This window comes from Rhinatrema bivittatum, chromosome 2, assembly GCF_901001135.1.
Source record: "Rhinatrema bivittatum chromosome 2, aRhiBiv1.1, whole genome shotgun sequence".
In the NCBI taxonomy this organism is placed as follows: domain Eukaryota; kingdom Metazoa; phylum Chordata; class Amphibia; order Gymnophiona; family Rhinatrematidae; genus Rhinatrema; species Rhinatrema bivittatum.
Genome location: NC_042616.1, coordinates 492,699,770 through 492,722,865, shown reverse-complemented (window position 1 = coordinate 492,722,865; position 23,096 = coordinate 492,699,770). Strand labels below are relative to the sequence as shown.

The 23,096-nt window shown below is 46.0% G+C and overlaps 1 protein-coding gene across 10 annotated transcripts in view; it reads right to left on the bottom strand.

Annotated features, from left to right (window-relative positions):
• LY86 (lymphocyte antigen 86) overlaps nt 1-23,096 on the bottom strand; it is a 45,313-nt gene that overhangs the window by 1,601 nt on the left and 20,616 nt on the right. For 4 of the 10 annotated variants that reach the window (XR_003854700.1, XM_029590603.1, XM_029590600.1 and 1 more), the window contains 2 exons: nt 4,243-4,295; nt 941-1,064 (listed from right to left, as the gene is read on the bottom strand). Coding sequence is in view for 7 of the 10 variants with exons in the window: in XM_029590603.1 (XP_029446463.1) it covers nt 941-1,064; nt 4,243-4,295 (177 nt within the window). In the remaining 3 variants the exon portion in view is untranslated. The other 6 variants (XM_029590607.1, XM_029590605.1, XM_029590606.1 and 3 more) reach the window with 3 other exon arrangements.

Genomic DNA, 23,096 nt, shown 5'->3' with positions numbered 1-23,096 from the left:
GTTTTTGCCTTCCATTGAAATGGAGGTTTATTTTAATCTCTTGTATTCTGGAACACTCTGCTTCCAAGATCCTCATCACAGTTCTCTGTTGTGAAAGTGTTCAGGTAGGTTTGTGCAGCATGACCTGGTTGTTCTTTGTAGCCAGGCATTTCTTTAATGAAGAAATGACCATTTTATATTTTGAACCTTGGGAAGTCCATTTTTCCTGAAGGCTGTATGGCAGTTTCTTCAAGAAGGGCCTTACTCCATGGGCATTATCTAAATAGCAGAAGCATGGAAGAAATTAGTCACCTTTAGCTGCCTCGAATTCCATCTCCATGTTTTTGCAGCATGTGATTATCTTTGTTTGAGATGTTTTGGAAAGTTCTCAATCCTCTTTAAACAGAGCATTTTCAATTCTTCTGGGCTACCATAGCATTGTTCAAGTCTTTACCACATTACACTGAGGCCCACTGAGGGATTATGAAGGTTCACTGATTTTAGTCTCTTTGTGTGTTCTGAAGATTTATTCCCTTACCATTTCACCAACAGGTTAATATCCTCACTTTGGCTAATGTTCACTTCCGAGATGATGCCTCTGAATAGAAATTTCCATGCTCTGTACTTTTCTAGATGGTCATCAAAGTTGGCGATCCCTGTATTGACAAGCTCCTGATGAATCATATATTTAGCAAGATCTAACATGCCTGTGACCCCACTCTTTGTATGATGAAATACTTGTGGGATACTCTTGAAAGTTATATGTCTTTGTTTTATCACCTGGCATGTCAGTTTTGAATACCAAAGGAGGGCAAGGTTGGACAGGTGCACTCTGGCTGTGTGAAGGGCATGTGTCAGGTATTCTTGGTGGAAACAAGGTTGCAGTCATAGCATGACCCCCAATTCATGTGTGGTTGTTGAGTGTGGGCATGAGGTAGTGGGTATCTCTGTACAGATGTACCTGGATCTGGAAGCAGTGGTAGAGCATCCATGGTAGGGCATGCATTGAGCTGGTCTCTCTCAGGAGCAATATCTGCTTTATGAGAAGACTACATTGTCTCAACATCTGATGCATTTTCATCGACCTGAAAGAATGAGTTGGAAGGAGAATGGCTTAGTGCATAGTCTTTGGTGTGCTGAGCTGGAACTTCTGAGGCAATTTTACTAATCCAGTTCTCACCGTCCTGTCCTGCAGCTCTTTCAAGGATTTCAGCCTGGGCCTTAGCTGCAGCTGCTTCCTTTTTCTGTTCTAATATTTCTAGGTTAGCTTCTAACTCGGCTTTCTTGCATGCAGCAACAGCGGCAGCGGTGACAGCAGCTATTCTGAACCTGCTTTTTCAACTCAGCTTTCTTATATGTAGCAGTGGCAGCAGCAGTGGCAGCAGTGCTCTGCTCCTGCTCCTCAGCTCTAGCTTGTTTCAGTTTTAAGGCTCTCTTTACTACTATATGATGCACGTACCTGTGCAGCTTCTGTTTCAGCATGTGCTCTGGTGGTGGCTGCGCTCGTTGAAGATAGCTTTGAGCACACTAATCTTGAGGATTTTATGGTGCATCTAGAGAACCTGGAGCATTGTGATGCAGTTTCTTTTGAACATTTCATTTTAGATTCTACGTATACTATAATTTTTATTATCAAACTGTTATATTCCTCATCAGTATTTGCAAACTCGTCTGAATTAATCCATGTTAGAAAACTGAGGTATGTTTGTGACAGGAGTTGGTAGCTTCTGTAAGTGGGGCTAGGCTGGCTCAAAGCTTGTTTACTTGCTGGGCTTGTAATATTGCACATGTCATTCTGAATCTTTTCCCAGGCTTTATCTAATTTCTCATGATACTGGTCTCTGACAGTTTCATAGTTTTCTCTAGCCTTCTCTGTGAGAGTCACAGTCCTCTTAGGCCTGAATTTGCTAAGGTGAGATTTCAGCCTTTGTAGTTTCTTGGGAAAAAAAAAAGTTCTGCCTGTGGGCTTAGGTTCTGCCATGATGCACTGCTTATGAGTCTGTAGCACTGGTAACAAACTTAAAAGGTAATTACCTTGCAATAAGGATAAAAGTTGATGGAGTTAAGATTGCACTGATTACAACCTGCTGGTGGATCAGCCGCAGCGGTCAGTGGAACAGAGTGTCTGGAGTCTGTGCTTAGCTCCTGGATCTGACTGTATGTCGGAAGCATGGCCATAAGGAAAGGCCTGACTGTAGTCACAGGGGCAAATCTGCTGTGAGTGCACTTAGGTGCGGCTTCTTTACTAACCCTATTCTCTCTCCCTTATGCATTTCCTGTGCACAGCTTTAACGGATAGCTTAACTCAGTCCTTACTCGCAGACAGAGGAGGCCACTTCTTTAACTCCAAAGTTTATTAACAGTCAAAACAGTTAACAGAGTCCTACTGTGCATAAAATAAAAGATTACAGTGACCAGCATAGTCTGGGCCACTGAAATAAGGACAGGAAAAATGAAAATAATTATGCAGAGATAGCCAGATTAGCTGCTGATTCACATAGGCCTGACCAGAAATGACTGAAACAAGCCCATGAGGCAAGAAATTCCCAGACTTCAGTCAGAGATTAACCCTTTAGAGTCAGTTGCACTGAATATAGCAGAAGCTGTGAATGTGCAAGCTGACCATCAGTTGACAGTACAACAGCAAACACAGAAACTATGCAGAGTAAGGCATGACTAACAGAATTAGTAACAAGTAGAAAAGCTGCTGTGGAAGCAGGACACTGTGAAAACAGGACAACAGTGAATAAATAGGAAAGTACCTGTGGAAATGGGACAAGGGGATTTGAGGGAAGGGCAAACGAATGAATAATGGGATCCAGGGTTGTGAATAAAGGGATTTGAGGGACTGCAAGGTGAGAGTGAGATGAGCAAAGCAGGGGAACAGTTTGTGAGTGAGGCAATCAGAATAGGGTGGGGAAATAGTGAATGAGAGGAGAGGAGAGAGAAGTGCAGTGCTGCTCCCTTCCTACCTCCCTGAGGAGGCAAAGAGTAGGTTGTGCTTTTGAACTCAGTGCTCACTTTTTCACTGTCAAAAGAGGCTGAGAAGAACAGGTGATGCACACCAGTCTGCCCCATCCCCTAGGGCAGAGGAGAGCCAGATAATTCCAGCTCGAAAAGGAGATCTGTGGATTGCTGGTTAAGAAAGGAGAGGAGGAGACCTGCTAGAGATGGCAGTTTTTGGGGAAGTGGAATTAGTAGTCATCTGGGGGGGGGGGGGGGGGGGGCAGCTAAAAGACCACCAGGGTTTGGATGTGAGGTTTGAGGGTTCCAGGATTACTTGGTGGGGGGGGGACAAGGACCACTGGGGAACTCATAGGGAATAGGTGGACTGGGAAGGAAGAACCAGGGTCACCAGGTAAGAGAGGAGGAGAAGAAGGGTAGGGAGAAAGGACCCCATTGATGTACTGGTGGGTACAAGATGTCTGGGAGTTGAGCACCATGGGGGCTGGGAATACAGGATCACTGGGATAAGGAGGAGAAAGCGTATGATGAGTGTGTTTGTGTGTGTTTGTGTGTGTGTGTGTGTGTTTGGGAGAGAGAGCGTTCACACCTGGCAATGGTCGCACCACCTCACACAAGTCATGCCTGTCCCTGGCTCAGCTCCCTCCTACCTCCCTAACCCTCCAGTTCCACTTCCTTTTTGTCTACAAATTAAGTCCTGTATATGGTGTACGTATATAAATATGTATCTTTGTGTAAATGGGAGCGGTGTCAAACAGCCAGTGTTATACATTCTCATCTATCTTCTTCTTTTCTTTCCTCTTCATGCGTTCTTTTCCCTATTTTTTATAATTTATTTTTCTTAAAGATCTCTTTGTCGCATCCTTTTTTCATTCTGTTGTCTACCTTCACATTTAAAAAGTTTTAAGATGCTGCGTCCTCGGAAACCAATCCATGGGTCATTCCTTGGAGCAGCGCTTCCTTCCTTCAGTGACTGAGAGCTGGCATTATCTTTATTTGCATTAGTACAGAAGTGTAAGGTATTCATGAACTGCAGCAACAAAAATATCACATTTTGTAGTGTACACAAAAACCACCGATCTGAAGAAAAGTTTCACTGTTGTGACAAGAACAACTAACTTACGGTCTACAGGCAGCAATGCTACTACTCAGCTCACAGAGCCCTTTTGTGTTTCTTAAGTCTGTTTCTTATCTCCCATCAGAAGAAGGGCTCACTCACCAGACAGGCATGCAGTCCATCTTGGTGATTCCCTTAAATTTATACATTACCCCATAGGAATTAACCAAAAAATAACTCACTTTAGGAACTGTACTGATTCCAGACTTGATAGGTCCTTCAAAATAGATAAATTCTGAAAAACAAAACAAAAAAAAGGCATGCATTATACACAAAATACAAAAGGCAAAAATGGATACTATTGGGATCCACATACGACAATTTACTAATTCTTCTTGAGGAAATGTTGCACATATTCTAAAATTCCTAAAAAATCAGTCTGAGGTAGATATTCACTGCCTCGGTGCTAAAGATAACCAAGCCTGGTTAAGTTTATCAAGGTAATAGAGATATACTGACCCCCAAGGGAGGGGTAAAGCTGTGCCCCTTGCATCCATGGGCAAAGATAGACAGAGTGGGGGTTGCGGGTTACCTTATAGCCACTGGAACACAGGAGTCCTGTGCCCGTCCGACCCACCATTCCCCTTTTTCTCACCTGGATACCCTTTCCCACCCCACTCCTGGGAACAGGGTACAGCAGGAAAAATTGACACACCAAGTGAAAGGGGGGTGGGGGGGGCAATAATGGAATATAAGTCAGCAAATACTGACATAAAAGGTGCAAATATAAATGCTGGTAATGTCGTAGGTATGCACAGAATAAATTTATAAATTTTTATCAAATCACCACTAGTACTTAATTACTGGGTACCCAGGAAGTTTAGAAAAAGATATAAACATGACGGCAGAAAAAGACCGTATGGCCTATCTAGCCTGCCCATCCACCCAACTAATTTAGCTTTACAATTCCCATTACTCCTTCAAAAGATCCCTTGTACTTATCCCATGCTTTCTTGAATTCAGATAGTTTTTAGCTCCATCACCTCTACTGGGAGGCCGTTCCATGCATCCACTAGGGGTGTGAATCGTGTGATCAATCGTCTTAACGATCGATTTTGGCTGGGGGGGGGAGGGAAATCTGATCGTCGTGTTTTTTGTTTTTTTTTTAAAATCGTTAAAAATCGTAAATCGGGGGAGGGCGGGAAAACCGGCACATCAAAACAACTCTAAAACCCACCCCAAACCTTTAAAACAAATCCCCCACCCTCCCGAACCCCTCCAAAATGTTTTAAATTACCTGGGGTCCAGTGGGGGGGGGGGGGGGGGGAAATCCCGGCGCGATCTCCAGCTCTCTGGCCACGGCTGCGTTGAGAAATGGCGCCGGTGGCCCTTTGCCCTTATCATGTGACGGGGCAAAGGTAGCGCTGGCGCCATTTTGGTTCCTGGCTCCCGATGTCACGCGTGCAGGAGATCGCTCCCGGACCCCCGCTGGATCCCCAGGGACTTTTGGCCAGCTTGGGGGGGGGCCTCCTGACCCCCACAAGACTTGCCAAAAGTCCAGCGAGGGTCCGGGAGCGACCTCCTGCACGCGGGCCGTATTGCCAATCTGGTCGCCCGTATGACATAGTGAGGGCAAAGGTAGCGCCGGCGCCATTTTGAAGATTGGCAATATGGCCCGCGTGCAGGAGTGGATATTTTAATACTTTTCAGTCTTTCTGCTCTTTCCTTGATGCTCTCTTTTTCTCATTCCTCCTTTCTCCTCCGTTCCTCATTCCCTTTTTCCTTCATTATCTTCCAGGATTCCCCGCACCTCAAAATCCAAGGTCATCTCTCTCTCTCTCCCTCATCCCCAGATCTCTCCTTTTCCAGTCCTCCTTCTCTCTGTCCATCCAATACCCAGTCCACTCTCCCTCTCCCCTATCCAGTGATCTTTCTCTTCTCCCAGATCTCTCCCCCTAGTCCAGGTCTCCCTTTCTCTCCATAATCCTCAGTCATTTCTCCACATCCATTTTCCCAGTACCTGGTCCTCTCTCTCTCTCTCTCTCCTGGGTCTTCTTCCCCTTCCTCTCAGTCTCTGGTCCTTTCTCTCTCTCTTCTCCTGCACCATCCGGGTCCCCCCTCCCTTCACTTTCATACCTGATCCTCTTGCTCTCTCCCTACCCCCCCCCCCCATCCCCTTCCCTGATATGCCTTGGCTTTTCTTCCCAATTCTTTCACTGCCCCTGGAAGGCAGGAGCGGTAATGCATAATATTGTGTCAGCATCCTGTGCCACCTCCCCCAAGCATCCACATCCCTTCCTTACCTCCCCTAACATTCACCACCCCAAGCATTCACCCACTTCTCCCCTCACTCCCTTTCAGCATTCACCCCTTCCCACAAATCATTCTTGCCTGACTGGAGCGGCAGGTGGCTCCCTACTCTGCCGTCAGCTGAGTCTCAAGTCCCTGCAGCACAGACACCTAAGGCCTGGGGCTGTGACTCGCCAAGCACAGCAGTGTTGCCACAACTCCAACTTGCAGAAAGTCCCCAGATCCACTGTGAAAAGACTCCAAATTGGGTAAAAAGAAGCTAAAACGGCACATGGGAACAAGGGCTTTTAAAATGATTCAGTGTTCATTACCTTTAAAATTTTAAAATCTTTCACTTTCTTTTCCTGTACCCCACCCCTGTCAAAAGAAAAAGAGAACTGGGCCCACTGCTGCCCTGCACAGTCCCAGGAGATATTACCAGATTCTAGTCTAGGATTGTAATTCAACTACCAAACCAGGGGCTATTTTCTTAACTCGGGTGGCTTATTCTTTCCTGCGGTCCCACTCCACACAGAAGGTGGCACAATGCTGCTGAAAATGGCTCAGAGCCTGACATGCACTCAGTCAATGCCAGATTCCCACCCCTCTCTGCTCGTGCTGTGTGCACTTACTGGAGTTTCAGACAGCTAGCTGTAGGCATGTGCAAGTGCATGCTGATGGTGCTGCTGCTGCTGCTGCTTCTCATTCCACTACTGAGACTTAGAATCACCTCCCTCTCCCACTTCCTATGCAGCTGAGGCAGAGGGCTGGACACCCATGATTCCTCCTACCCTGCAACACTTTCCTAATGGCTGTGTGAGTCTGTGTCCTAATATTCTACTCCTGGCCCTCAAATACTATTGGTTGGTGAGAATAGCTACATCAGAACAGGACACAGTTTGAAATATTGCAAAGCACAATTCTACAAACTTGTCTCATGTCTCTATCCCCTCAACTATTTTTACTGCTGCAGGGGTGGGAGGCTAGACTCACTGAAATACCAGCATCAAAATAATATGATTGCCATAGCGATGAAAGCAAGAATAAAGGAAAGGATCCCTCGCAAATAGTGAAGCAGCTGCTTCCATTTCTAGCAGGTGACTCACCGGTCTGTCCTCTAAGAGCAGGATCTCATGTTGCCAGTTTTCCAAGTCTGTCTGGCCCTGGCCTCTCAGTGCATCTGGTGGACGAGAGACTGAACCAGCAGCCCGGATCAGGTCCTGGAGCCAACCTGCCCGTGTGGAGGAGGAGTCAGGTGCTGGGGTGGGTAGAGGTGGTTTGCCAGCCTGACACTCTAGCCAGAGGAGAAGTCACTCTGGTACTTTTCTGCAGTACTCTAGCCAGAGGTCTTACTCTGTTATCCAGACATACTCAGTAAAGTGGGAAACCGGATGAAAATTTCAGAACGGTGAAAAAATCACTAGATTTGTAGCTAACTTGTTAAAAAAAATCTCTATATTAGCCCCCTGTCTTATTTGCAGTTCAAAAGTTGCCATGGGGTTTAAAAAGTTGTTAGATCTAGCCACAAAATCACTAAACTGGCAACACTGAAGCAAAGAAAAGCACTGCACTCCAGGTAGCAGAAGGGGGTTGGGGAGTGGACAGGTGGGGAGGGGCTGAAACAGGAAGCAGAGGCTCTGCTCTGCCACTCACTGCCACAGTGCTGGCTCCCTGCTCCTGTCTCCCCACTTTCAGTTGTCCTCAGTGCTGTCTGGTTGCAATGGGGATAGAACAATGGCTTGGAGCAGCAAGCAGGAGATTTGAGATACCATCCATCAGAGTCAGAGCAGGAGCCCAGGGAGAAGGATATTGCTGGGGCTGCCAGCACTCTAGCACAGGAAGAACTTTCTCAAGGCACACCAGTCCCTTGGCTTGGCTAGATCCCTCTTCATGTTTTCCACACCTTCCTGACTTTCTGCTCTGTTGCAGGGTTTTTTTTTATCAATGACAAAAAGACAAACTTTTCCCATCAATCCTTCCGCAATGTCACAAATGAAAGCTTTGAAAAGAACCAGTCCAAGGACCGATTCCTGAGACACACCACTAGTAGTAACTTTCTCCTGCTCAGAGTAAACTCCATTTAACACTGCTGTTCGTCACCTCCCATTCTAACCCAGTCATTCTAGTGCCCATACCAAGGGCATTCAATTTATTTATGTCACCTATGCAGAACCGTGTCAAAAGCCTTACTGAAGTCCAAGTATGCTATGCTCTCTCCTTTGATCCAACTCTCTGGTCACCCTATCAAAGAAATTGAGTACATTTGTCTAACAAGATCAATCTTTGGAAAAACCATACTGCCTCTGATCCTGCAGTCCTTTGAATTCCAGAATGTTACCCAGGTAGAGAGTCCATCAAGCTAGGTGGAGAGAACATTGCACTAATCTCATCTTTGGGTGAGTTTCCTCTCTCCGTAGGTCATCAAATCTTCACAAGAGACCACTGTTCTGTTCGTACGTCTCACGTTGAATGTCAAGGTGGCCCCTAGCCCCCTACACTAATACGTAAACCTCACCTCGAGTTACTAGGTGGGACTCCCATAGGGATATAAATCTCTCTCTCTCTCTCTCTCTCTCTCTCACTCACTCTCACTCTCACTCTCACTCTCTCTCTCTCTCTCATATTAATTGTATTGTTTTGAGGGTCATTGCCAGACATATATTAAATAAATCCATAGTCTAAAAGTACTTTAGGTTAGATTTACAATCAATAAAAAATCAACAAAATGATGATACAGGTAGTAGTCCAGTAAGGAGAGAGAGGCTTTTCATGTTATGAATCCCGGCCGCCGGTCGCTGGCCCGGCCCCTAGGATGATGTCAGACGCCACTGGGTATTTAAACCCAGCAGCTGCTTCTATGCTTTGCCTTGCAACGAGATTCACTCTTTTGAGTCACTAGTTGCTGCGTTCCTGATCCTGCTGTTCTTGATCCTGCTCCAGTTCCTGCTTCCGAGTCCTCGCTCCAGTCCCAGCTTCCTCTTGGCTTGTCTTCCTGGTTCCTGACTTCGGCTTTGCTTCTGGTGCTCTGTGTCTGCTGCCCGTCCTGATCCTTTGTCCGTCCATGGCCTTCGCTGTTCTGCTGCCTGCCCCGACTACTGGTCTGTTTCCTCATTGTGCTTCTCTGCCACTTGCCTCGACCTCTGGACTCTCTCTGACTACGTTTCTTCTCCGCCTGCCTTGACCCGGACTTCTCCTCGGACTCTTCTTCACCAGGAGTCTGCACCTAAGTCCAAGCGGCCCGGGTCCCCAAGGGCTCCACCCAGGGGAACTTCAGGCTTCCAGTGATGAAGTTCCAGTTGGTCTCCTGGCCTTGATCTGCCTCCCGGCTACAGTCTCCACTGTGGGCCACCCCTCAGCAGCCTCTCATTGTCTTCTAGCCAGCCCAAGGGTCCACTCCACAACATTTCAGTCTTTTGCACGGAGTGACACAAGTATGATTATCTCCTGGCTGGTGAGTGGTTATATGTGTGTGCTAAGGGCAAAGAGCTCCAAGTTCTCATAAAGCTCTGGAGGCAAGAGTGGCAGACCTGGAGTAGCTAAGGGAGATAGAGAGGTACGGTATATAGAGGAGATCTTCAGGGACATAGTAGAGAAGTCCCATCTCCAATCTGGTAGACCCTGTTCTGCTTTGGAGGAGAAAGGTCATCTGAAAGGAGAGCATCGGCTTGATGAGGCAGGAAGCAATCCTGTAGCCAGGATCAGCCCTCAAGATAATGTGGTATCATCTCGTACCAAGGACAGGTTTCCAGGGGCACGTCCCCAGAAGGGAAGGATTAGGACAGCAGTTCTAGTTAGTGATTCAATTATTAAGAAGGTTAATAGCTGGGTGGCTGGTAGACATGAAGATCACTTGGTAAGATGCCTGCCTCGTGCACAGGTGGCAAACCTCACGCATCACATATATAGGATTTTAGATAGTGCTGGGGAGGAACTGGCTGCTTGGTACATGTGGGTACCAATGACATAGGAAAGTGCAGAAAGGAGACTCTGGAAGTGAAATTTAGGGTTATGGTAGAAAGCTGAAATTGAGAACCTCCAGGGTAGCATTCTCAGAAATGATCCCCGTTCTAAATGAAAGGACTCCAGATGCAGGAAGAGCTCCAAAGACTCAATTTGTTGATGAGACGATGGTGCAAGAAAGAAGGTTTTAGATTTGTTAGGAACTGGGCTTCATTTTGCGGAAGAGGGGGCCTTTTCCCAAAGGATGGGCTCGACCTTAACAAGAGTGAAACCAGGCTGTTGGCACTATCCTTTAAAAAGGAGATAGCGCAGCTTTTAAACGAGATGATGGGAGAAAGCCAACAGTTGCTGAGAAGCATATGGCTCAGAATAGAAACATAGAAACATAGAAATGACGGCAGAAGAAGACCAAACGGCCCATCCAGTCTGCCCAGCAAGCTATGCACTTTTTCTTTTTTGTTTTTTTTTTTTGTTTTGGTTTTTTTTTATTTCTCTCATACTTCTGTTACTCTTGGCTCTTAGTAACCCTTTGGTTCCATTTCCCCTCCACCCGCACCATTAATGTAGAGAGCAGTGTTGGAACTGCATCCAAGTGAATATCTACCAAACTGTAAAGGCCCGCGTTAGAAAGAGTGCGGCAGTGCCGGGCGCACCCTCGTTCCCCGCACGCCACAGTTCACTTCACATACCGCTCGATACTCTATGTAAATTGCTTGCAAATGCAAGCCGCGTCTGCGAAAGCGTTAGGGCCCCGCGCAAACCCATTTACTGTATAGGCGCTTAATACAGCGCCTATACAGTATCCTGGGTGCGCTGGTACCTGTCATTTCAAATGTCATTTCAACTGACATTTGAAATGACAGGTACCAGGAAGTGGATGGTTCCCCCTCTCCCGAAGCAAGGCGCAGGGCGAAAATTAAAACAAAAGGGAATAAAGTGTAAAAAAAAAGTAAACTTACTGGCGGGAGCCGGCGGGCGCGCGTTCGATCCAGGCGGCGGCAGGAGCCGGCGGGCGGGTGGGCACCTGTTCATCCAGGCGGCGGCGGCGGGAGCCGGCGGGCGGGTGGGCGCGCATTCGATCCGGCGGCGGTGGCGGGAGACGGCGGGTGGGTGCGCGTTCAATCCAGGCGGTGGCGGGCGGGTGGGCGCCCGTTCATCCAGGCGGCGGCGGCGGGAGCAGGCGGTGCGGGGTGGGCGCCCGTTCATCCAGGCGGCGGGTGGGAGCCAGCGGGCGGGTGGGCGTGCGTTTGATCCAGGCGGTGGCGGGAGCAGGCGGGCGGGTGGGCATGCATTCATCCAGGCGGAGGGAGCCGGCGGCAAAAGCGGCCTCCGGCAGCCCCCGCTGACAGTGAATGAATGCACGCCTGTGTACGCCCGTGCAATTTCGGCGCTCGAGGCGTGACGTCTCGACGCTTGACGTCACGGCATGTGACATCGGCGTTCGCTAATGCACTGCCCCCAATTAGGGGTAGTAACTGCTGCAATAAGCAAGCTGCACCCATGCCTTTGTTTACCCAGACTATGTAACTCAGTCCTTGTTGGTTATTGACTGTATATAGATCCACCTTTCTACGTTCCCCCTGCCATTGAAGCAGAGAGCTATGCTGGTTGTGTTGAAAGTGAAGTATCAGACTTTCTCCCTTGCTGTAGAAGCAGAGAGCTATGTTGGATATGTGTGATGTATCAGACTTCCTCCCCTGCCATAGAAGCAGAGAGCTGTGTTGGATATGCGTTGAAAGTGAAGTATCAGACTTTCTCCCTTGCTGTAGAAGCAGAGAGCTATGTTGGATATGCGCTGAAAGTGAAGTATCAGACTTTCTCCCCTGCCGTAGAAGCAGAGAGCTGTGTTGGATATGCGTTGAAAGTGAAGTATCAGACTTTCTCCCCTACCGTAGAAGCAGAGAGCTATGTTGGATTTGCTTGAAGTATCAGACTTCCTCCCCTGTCTTGAAGCAGAGAGCTATGCTGGATATGCGTGAATTATCAGACTTCCTCCCCTGCCGTAAAAGCAGAGAGCTATGTTGGATATGCGTGAAGTATCAGACTTCCTCCCCTGCCGTAGAAGCAGAGAGCTATGTTGGATATGCGTGAAGTATCAGACTTTCTCCCCTGCGTAGAAGCAGAGAGCTATGTTGGATTTGCTTGAAGTATCAGACTTCTCCCCTGCCGTTGAAGCAGAGAGCTATGCTGGATATGCATTGAAAGTAAAGTATCTGGCCTATTTAGTTTGGGGCAGCAACCGCCGTGACAAGCAAGCCACTCCCCGCTTTTCGTGAATACAAATCCTTTTTTTTTCCACACTTCCTCCTGCCGCTGAAGCCCAGAGCAACGCTGGAGTCGCACCAACCGTGCGTATGATATTGAATAAGGGCATAATCTCCAGGCAGTAGCCGTCACTTCCGTGAGCCACCCACTCTTCATTCACGTCCTCTAGACTTGATGGATCCACAGTGTTTATCCCACGCCCCTTTGAAGTCCTTCACAGTTCTGGTCTTCACCACTTCCTCCGGAAGGGCATTCCAGGCATCCATCACCCTCTCCGTGAAGAAATACTTCCTGACATTGGTTCTGAGTCTTCCTCCTTGGAGCTTCAACTCGTGACCCCTGGTTCTGCTGATTTTTTTCTGACAGAAAAGGTTTGTCTGTCGGAGTGCAGTCTAACCTGCTTCAGACTGCCAGGAGTACAGTACTTTCCCTGGACTGCTTTGTGCAGCATTTCCTTTCCTGTGCTGGTTCTGCTCCCGCAGATGTGGGACAGGGTGGTCCGTGATCAGACCAGTCATACTGGCAGTGTAGGGCGCCCTGAGGGACAGTGCCAACGTCACCCTTCCTGCTTGTTTCAGAGTCTACGTCTACAGTATCTTGCTTTAGAGTCTACGTCTACAGTCTATGGTTCCTGAGTCTTGTCATCTGTTTTCGAACCTTCGTCTGCCCACACCCTGAGTCCGGCCTGCTGCCTCTTGCCATCCCAGCGGCAGGTCCGGAAGGGCGGGGAATGTTCGGAGGACTGTTCATCACCAACACTCCACAAGTTGGTTGCAGAGGCATGCAGGTCCGACTGGGGGTCGGGTCCATGCTACACCTACCCTTGGTGCGGGATCGTGCCAGGGGCCCAAGGGCACACTCTTTCTAATGGGGACCGCTCTCCTAGTGCTCCCTGGTAACATAATTGGCATCTCAGAGACCTGGTGGAAGGAGGATAATCAATGGGACACTATGATACCAGAGTATAAATTATATCGAAATAATTATGAGCAGCTAAATTTAGCCACTTAGTGAAACTTAGGTGGATAAATTTAGTCATTCAGACCAGCAAACTTTCAAAGGCTTTGATCTAGCCTTTACTTAACTGGCTAGATCCTTTGAATAGTTACCTGTCTATGGAACTTTAGAGACTGAAATTTTGCAACTGTGAAAAAATATCACATGATGCCCAATGTAATAAGCTCCTGGTCCCATATTTTCTGGGGCCACAAGACCTCCCTCGCAACCCAGTTTGAATATATGTACATTTGAACTGTCACGTTTGGAAGAAGCAAGCCCCTATATGGAAACCTTATGAGGATTATGAAGCCAGACCATACAGAGAACTATAGCACAAATTACTGCCATGCCACAATGAATGCCTTCTAAGGAACAATTTGTCTCATTGTTTGAAACATGGCACCTGTATCTGAGGTTCAGGATATTTCCTTTCCATTGCTTTTTTGAGGTGACATGAAAGTTACAGGCAACATCACTCTCTGTAATATGTAACACATAATAAATATTCACAAGCTACCCAACTGTAATGAAATTATTACAGCCATTATCAGAAACTAGATAAGTAGAAAGCATACTGTACAACCAATTATAGACCTGCATAAAAATCATGTGGGAAATACCAAATGTGGGACACAGAATACTACATGCTAAAATCATTTTATCCCTGCAATTATAAATGCAGTCTCTAAAGCAGGCTTAAAAATGAAAACTGAAATGCATATCTGAGATGATCTTTGGATACCATAATGCTTTTATCACATTTGGAATATGTACTCTTTGTGGACTCAGATAACAGCAGAGGTGGACAGATTTTGCATACATGGACTGCCAGTGGATGAGCCCTGTTTTTTTTTCTTTATCACCTTGCTGGACCATAACCAGTCACCACCAGTAACCTTCTGGCATCAACCTGGATGGTTTCAGGGAAGCTGTAGCCTGCTGGTTGAAATCTGGCTATCCCATGGCCTACAGTTTCCTAGGTCATGCTTCCTTTATCTGCCCTTTATTTTTGCCTTGTCTCTGCTCTCAAAGGACTGAAAGGTGAGTTGTTTGCAATACTGCATCTGCTCCATCTTCTTCCTACCACTGTCTGAAATACTTGTTCCAAACATGCTTGAATTTTGTCTTAGTACTGGTTTCTACCACCTCTCTTGGTAGGTTATCCTGGGCATCTACCACCCGCTTGGTAAAGGAGTTCTTGTCTATGAACTTTCCTTCCTTTTATCTCATGCCATGACCCAGCTCTGAATTAACCATTAAGCAAAATAAATATGTGCATAGGGCACCAAGGGAAGGCAGGGGCACCACAGAGTGTTGAAAATTTGCATTTTTTTCTGTTGCCCCCTAGTTAAAAGTAAATAATTTGCTTATATTGCTTACTGCTATTTCGTGTTAAATAAATAAAATTTAAAAGTTTATATTTAATGTAGTTCTGGGATCTGGTCTAGGGGATAATCTGGAAGAAAACTGAATTTTTAATCTCTTATTTCACCTTCAGCCCTTATTGAGTCTTAATGTCTTGTCAGTTAAGCAATGGAAGGGCCGAGGGGGCACCATTTGTGGGCTGTGGTTAGGGTATCAATTGGCCTTAATTCAGCCCTGCCATGACCCGTTCACCTTGGAGTTCCTTTTGTATGGAAAATTTCCCCTACCTCCGTAGGGAACCACATTGGCCTCTTTTTCCTTATCTGTTTGTTAATAATCCTTAAACAGAGATTTGTTCCCTTTAATTGATGACCAACGTTTCTTTCTACCCTTCAGCTCTCAGGTTCCCAGTTGGGCCTCCTCAGCATTATCACTCATCTTTCTTAAGTTAATAGGGTTTCCAAATGGCTCCGGATTTTCAGGACAGGGTAATGCCTGAATAGATATGTAGTTCTTCTGAGCTCCCTATTGAGTTCCCTAGAAAAGCAAGATTACAAATCCATGTAGGCCCTTCCAGGACTGGGCCATCCTGTACCTGAAAATCTGGAGCCAATTGGCAACCCTAGAAGTAAGTGCCGCCCTCAGTCCAGGGCCCTGGTCTTAGCACACTTCTTCAGGTCAGCATTTAATGATGAACCACACAGAAACACAGGTTATTACAGCAGATAAGAACCATAAGGTGCATCTAGTCTGCCCAAATTAATTCCTGTTGAACTGCCTGAGGTCCCAGTTGATCTCCGTGTTCCCATGCACTCCTTCCTAACCAAGGAGCCTCTATGCTTATCTCAGGCCTTCTTCAATTCTGTTAATATTTTAGTCTCCACCACTTCCCCTGGGAGGCTTTCCATGCATCCACCAATGACCATTATTCTTGTACCACTGTTTGACCTGGTAAAAACCGCTTCTAAAATACCTGATTTACCACTGGCCATGGCAGATATCTCTTGGAATAAATATTTGGAAGAGACAGCACTTTTTCTTCCAGGATTTACTGATTTTTGACTTGTTTCTCAGACAGCAGATATCTCACCTAGTATCCAGCAGCACGCTTTCTAGTACCCCTCCCTTCCTCCCACCCGCCACCTCCCTCCAAGGTCTTTTCTTAGTGCTAGAGTGTGAGAATGCTAATTAAAAGTCTCAGTGCCACGTAGGATTTGAGAAAGAGAGGTGCAATAATATATATATTTATAGGCATTTTTTTTTTATCAGAAGAGGCTGAGTTAATGGCTTACAGGATTCACTCAGGAAAATCCCAAATGCAAATAGGCCCAATTTAGAACAGAAAAGTGCTGGAAAGTGATGTAATTAATAGGGTTACCTGACAATCTATTTCTGGAGAAAAGTATTCAGTGGTATAGACTGTAGGCACTGACCTAATGTGCTACACAGTTTACTGCAATCATTTCTTCTTCTTTTTTTGGGAAGAAAGGCAGGATATCTGTCTCTGTCTTCCTGCTCCTTTGGGTTTCCAGATCAATTGGAACCCAGCCTAGGATCTGACATGATAAGACTTCAGCTAGTTGGGGATGTTTTTCCTCTATTTTAAATCACTGCTCAGCACATAAATTCTCACTCGTTGCAGCCTGTTTAACGTTTTCAGTGTAAATAAAAAAAACAAAACACAAAATCCAACTCAGACCAGTCTTGGAACCACACCAGCTGAGTTGTCTGAAATTATTGGGAACAAAGTCACAGAACTGTATCAGCAGCTACTAAGAGGAAAGTGTGCTTTAATGGTGAATTCTGGCTCCACCACACTATCTGCTAGGCCAAGCAATTTCAAAACCCTAAGAACCAATCAGGGCATCCTCCCCTGAGTAATCAACAACAAAAGGAGAGAAGAATCTAACCAAGGCTTAGGGCATATCCTTATCTGAGTGTGCAGTGAATGTGTTTGTGAACAAAATAATATGCAGAAGGTATGGGCAGGCCTGTTAGTGCAAATGAATGCGTTCCACATGGCCTGATGAGCGGTGTGTGCGCTGAATGATTCTGAGTGTTGAGGATGTGACATGTTTAATGAGCACTGAGTGAGTGTGGCTTGCGAATGAAGCACCGAGTGTGTGTGACTGTGTATGACTGGGTGATAACAAAAGATAACTGTGAACAACAGAGGAGACAAATGCAAAACAAATATGAAGGAGAAATAGATGTTGGGTGATAGCAACATAGGGTGAAGAAAGGATGAGAGAAGAAACTGCTTCTCCCCCGCTCCCCCCACCCCCACCCCCTAATTCTAGAGATCAGTTTTCATAGAGTTGAGGTTAAGGCAAAAGGGAGAACAGTAGATAAAAATAAGAAGGGAATATGAAGGAAAAAAATAATGGAAGAAGGGGACTCAGATATTAAGCTGGAGAAGAAAGTGCTGGAAATACAACAAAGTCCAGAAAGGAGAAATTACTACTTACCTGATAATTTCCTTTCCTCTAGTAAGGGCAGGTTAATCCCCACAAGTGGATTATGCACCTCTACCAGAAGATGGAGATGGAGCAAAAGCTGACATCAAAGCCATATAGTCCCGCCCTGACATCAGCCCACCAGTATTCTCTGGAAAAGCCAAACTGTGGACTAAACTGATTATACTTCATCATTATTAACAACAGCCAACCATTCATGTTTCCCAACCAACAGAAACACTACCTCAACCACAAGAATGACTATATCTAGCAAATTAAGGTTTTCAATGAAGAGCAGGAATCATACTCTACGTAGCTCTCCCGAAGAAAGGCGAATCACAAATTTAAACATCGGCAGCTGTAGGCGGGTTGGGGATTGACCTGCCCTTACTCGAGGAAAGGAAATTATCCTGTAAGTAGTCATTTCTTCTTCCTCAGCGTTTGGGCACGTCATTCCCCATGAGTGGGATGTACTAAAGCTAATCTCAAAAAGGGCGGGAGGCTGCCAGCGGTCCAGTCAATACCGGGCACACAAACATAGCACCCTCCCTAGCCCTACCATCCAAGCGGTAATGCTTAGAGAATGTCTGCAATGAAGACCATGTTGCTGTTTTGCAAATTTCAGCAGGTGACAACAAATGAAGTTCCGCCCATGATGCTGCCTGAACCCTCATGAAATGCGGTCTTATCTGTTTCAACAAGGCTACCGAGTGGCCACATAAGCTGCCGCAATGACTTCCTTAACCCAGCAGGCTATAGTTGACCATGTCGCCAGTGCTCCCTGTTTACTTTCACCATGGAACACAAACAGGCAATCAGACTTCTGAACAACTTTAGTCATCTCCAGGTAACACAGGAATAGAAAAGATGGTACTCAGCTTAATCTCTGTCCCTGTCCAAAACAGACAGAGAAATAGATTGATTCAAATGAACCTCCAAACCATTTTGGGCAAAAAAGAAAGCATAGTCAGAAGTTGAACCGCACTCAGAGTCATACAGAGATAGAATCGTCCTGGATTCTTGTGCAGAATGGACCTTGACGAAACTTATCCATCTGAGACAGTAGCTTGAGGGGACTGCCCCCCAGAAGTCTCTGGAAATCGGCATAGCACGACCTTCAAGTACAATCTGGAGCCACTAAAAGGATAGCATTGGTATGACTTGCAATTTTCTGGACCAACCTGCCTACCAGAGGCCAGGGCGGAAATGCATATAAAAGGGCGCCACATGGCCATTCCTGAACAAGATCGTCAATGCCCATTGCTTTTGGATCATGCCTCTGACTGATAAAGTGTGGAACTTCTATGTTGTTAAAGGTCGCCAACAGGTCTAGATCCAGTAGGCCCCAGCGGTTCACCAGGAGTTGAAGGGCTTTGTCTGCCAGCTCCTATTCTCCTGGGAACAGGTTTCTCCTGCTGAGGAAATCGGCTCTGATATTGTCCTTTCCAGCAATGTGAAAGGCGGATATGCTTAGGAGATGCTGCTCTAATTGCTTGGCACACCTCAGGCACGCCAGTTGAACCACTTGTGCCTCCAGTTTCTTGATGTTACAATGCCGCTCTGCTAAATTCCAGCGCCTGTACCAACAACTCCTGACAATGAGCCCCCCAACCCTGGAGGCTTGCATCTGTCAGGAGTACCAACCAATCTGGCGTCATCAGGAAAATTCCCTTCCTGAGATGATCTGCCTGTAACCACAAGTCCAACTGGGATTTCACCTCTAATAGGAGGAGGAGCCTCACCACATAGTTCTGTGACTGCAGACTCCATCGGGAGAGCAATGTGCACTGGAGGGTGCATATGTGCCCTTGCCCAGGGAACCACTTATAAGTGGCAACCTTCAACCCCAGAACCAGGAGATAAGACCACACAGTTGAACAAACAGAGTTCCTCAGGGATTGAACTCACAGCATCAACATGTAGATCTGAGACTCTGGGAGAAATACTCTGCCCTGCTTGTATCAAATCGAACCTCGAGATTCTCCAGGCTCTGAGACGATGCAAATTGCTCTTGGCCAGATTCATCATCCAGCCTATTTCCTGTAGCAAGGAAACCACTCTGTGGGAAGTGCAAAGACTCTCTTTCACAGTCCTGGCTTGAATCAACCAGTCATCCAGATAGGGGTGAACTAGAATGCTCTCCTTGCAGAGGGTCGCCGCTACCACAAACATGACCTTGGAAAATTGGGCACTGTGGCTAGCCCAAATGGCAAGGCCAGAAACTGGTAATGACGATCCAGAACAGCAAATCGGAGGAACCGCAATGTTCCCGATGGATAGGGATATGCAGATAGACCTCCATCAGATCCATAGATGTGAGGTACTCTCCTGCTTGAACAGTCATTATAACAGAGCACACCGTATCCACCTTGGAATGCATGACTCATAAATTTCACTTGACGCCCTTGATATCCAGTATGGGCTGAAACGACTCTTGCTTCTTGAGCATGACAAAATTAATGGAATAACAATCCGTATTTTTCTGTGACTTGGGAACAGGAATCACCGCTTTCAGATTCAACATCCGTTTTAATGTCGCTTCCACTTCTACCCTCTTCTGAGGGAAGTTACATGGAGATTCCATGAAGGCATCCAGAGGAATGCGAAGAAATTCTAGAGCATACCTGACCCGTATCACTTTGAGAACCCATTGATCTGAGGTAATCTGGACCCACCTTTTTCTGCCCATGTAGGAGGCTGTAAACCAGGAGTCTTCTCCTGCCTACCCAGATACAGCTGTCCTGCTTCTCCTCACTCACTCCTGTTCTGGCTCATGGCTGTTGTATTGTGGCCGCTACTTCTGGCTCATGGCTGTTGTATTGTGGCCGCTACTTCTCTTGTTACACTGCTCCTTCTCATTCATAGCCAGTAATCTTCCTGGTGCTGCTGAGGAGTGACATGTTCCTTCTGAGTTCACACCCTTAAAGATGCAGGGAAGCATAGGCCAGTGGCAAATCCAATGCTGCCAGCCTACAGTTGGGTTGCCTTGTGTGAGTTGTCTCTTCTGCCAGGTCCACATCCAGGCAGCACCGGTGATGCCAGCAGTTCCTGGGGAACCCTTCATCTCATAAGAACATAAGAAATTGCCATGCTAGGTCAGACCAAGGGTCCATCAAGCCCAGCATCCTGTTTCCAACAGAGGCCAAACCAGGCCACAAGAACCTGGCAAGTACCCAAACACCAAGAAGATCACATGCTACGGATGCCAGTAAAAGCAAAGGCCATTCCCTAAGTCAACTCGATTAATAGCAGTTAACGGACTTCTCCTCCAAGAATTTATCAAAACTTTTTTTAAACCCAGCCACACTAACTGCACTAACCACATCCTCTGGCAACAAACTTCAGAACTTAATTGTGAATTGCACTCTTTTCTTCATCCCCATCCTCTAGCCTTAAGCTAGAGGATGTTTATGCCATGCCCCTTTGAAATCTTTTACTGTTTTTGTCTTCACCACCACCTTTATGCACATTCTTCAGAACCAACAGCTCCTGGAGAGTGCATTGAGATTGCACTCAGAGAGAATAGTTTCCATTGCGCAGGAATGGGAGGTGAGTCCCATACCTTGGTTCCCTCTGCCAGCACTGATATCATCACTATTTCTAAGCTGGCAGTGGTGACCCTAGATTCTCTGTGGGAGATCCTTTATAAGCTGGGAACTGCTTTTATTGAAATTCTGTAAAGGTGAATTCAATTCATCAATATTGGATTCTTTAGAATCTACCTAAGCTTCCAAATTTCAAGATTTAACTGATAAAATTTCTCAGCTGGAAGATAAATTTACCACTATCAAGGCAGTTAACTCTATATTATAAAGAATGTGAGACCCTAAATCAGAGGTTAGAATTTGTGGAAGATTTCCTTAGAAGATTTAACTTAAGGATCTTTTATTTTCCAAGCGTGGTGGGGGAATTGCCTAAAATGACACTTCGAAGATATTTGGTGGAGACTTTATATATTTCATCTGAGAATATTCTAGCATTTAAAAAATGTATTTATTGCCTTTTAAGAAGAATATTAATCAGCCCACTACTCAGGATTTGAATTTAATGGATGTTTTGGAATCATCTGCCTTTGAAATTTCTGAGGAACAACCCAGTTAGGTTTTTTTTTTCCTGATCATGAATTTAGCTATATTATGAAGTGTTATTTAAAAATTTTAAATACTCAATTTATGGGTCAAACGATCAGAATTTTTCCTGATTTTGCAAGGGCAATCCAGGAGAGAAGGAAAGGCCAGAAGGTTCAGGCTGCGGGTGCAACCTTCCCCCCTGAGGTACCCTTGCAAATGTTTTGTTCAATTTCAGAATGAGTCTTCTTGGTTTTTTCTTCCAGAACAGTTGAAGACTTTTGTGGAATCAAAGAAACTGTTGTTAATCTTACCATCCCATACTTAATTTCTGGGATAGATGCTGTATAATTAATTGCAGGATTCTTTCATGCTAATTGCCTTTTTTTTTTGTTAATAACATGGGAGGCATAATGTACTGCCCCATGCACTCTCATGGGCCTCTCTGCTGCCCACATGAACCCTTTAGATCCTCGCTGCCTGCATGCATCCTTTGAACCTCCCCAGCTGACCCAATAGGGGACCATTTTCAAAGCTATTTCTGCGGGTCAAAAGCGTTTTACCCATGTTAACCAACAAGCTGAATAATTGCCCTCCTTCAATGCAGTTAAAAGTCAGCATATTTTCCCACAACATTCCTACTTTTAGCTGCATTAAGAGGAGAGCTTCCCGTGCCGGTGTCTAGGTTGGGGAGAGGAAAGGTGGGTGCGTGGAAGGCATGTTGAAATCTTCACAATTTACTTTTCCAAAAAACATCTACCCACAGGCAAAGCAGATAAAAGCAAATATACTTACCTTGTATCTGAAACCAGTTTCAAAGTGAAAGGACATCTGATCTTTGTCCCAATGTGAATCGCTTGAAAATTGCCCCCATCATATTCTTTCCTCAGCATTTGGGCAGGTCAGTCCCCACAATTGGGTTATGCACCTCTTCCAGCAGATGGAGACGGAGCAAAAGCTGACATCATGGTCATATAGTCCCTCCCTGACATCAGCCTGCCAGTATTCTCCGTCTCCAGCAGATGGTGGACATGAATTTCCCTTCGAGGGATTGCCTGTGAGTAAAAAACAAAATAAAAGAAGAAGATGAAGAAAGAAGAATAAAAGAAGAAAGAAGTTGGAAAGGAGATATCGGAAAGAAGAAACATCTATATAGCACCACTTACCTCTTGAGGTGATACCGTGCGGTCTCTCCCTCAGTAGAGTGCCTCAGTCCGGGAGCTTTGAGTGGCGTAGATCTAAATTCAATTAGAGGCTGCAGGCCAAGAGAGGCTCGGCGATGAAGGCTTTAGCCTTCTTCCCCTGTAGCTGGGACCTGTTTCTGCTCTCAGCCAGGGAGGGCTGAGCTCAGGTAAAAGTTTTTTCTTAAGTCAATAACTTGGTCATCAATAAAAGGGAACAAATCTCTGTTTAAGGCTTATTAACAAACGGATAAGGAAAAAGAGGCAAATGTGGTTCCCTATGGATGTAGGGGAAATTATCCATAGAAAAAGAACTCCAAGGTGAATGGGTCATGGCAGGGCTGGAATAAGGCCAACTGATACCCTAACCACAGCTCAGCAATGGTGCCCCCCTCGGCCCTTCCATTTCTTAACTGACAAGACATTAAGACTCAATAAGGGCTGAAGGTGAAATAAAAGAATAAAGATTCAGTTTTCTTCCAGACCATCCCCTAGACCAGACCACAGAACTATA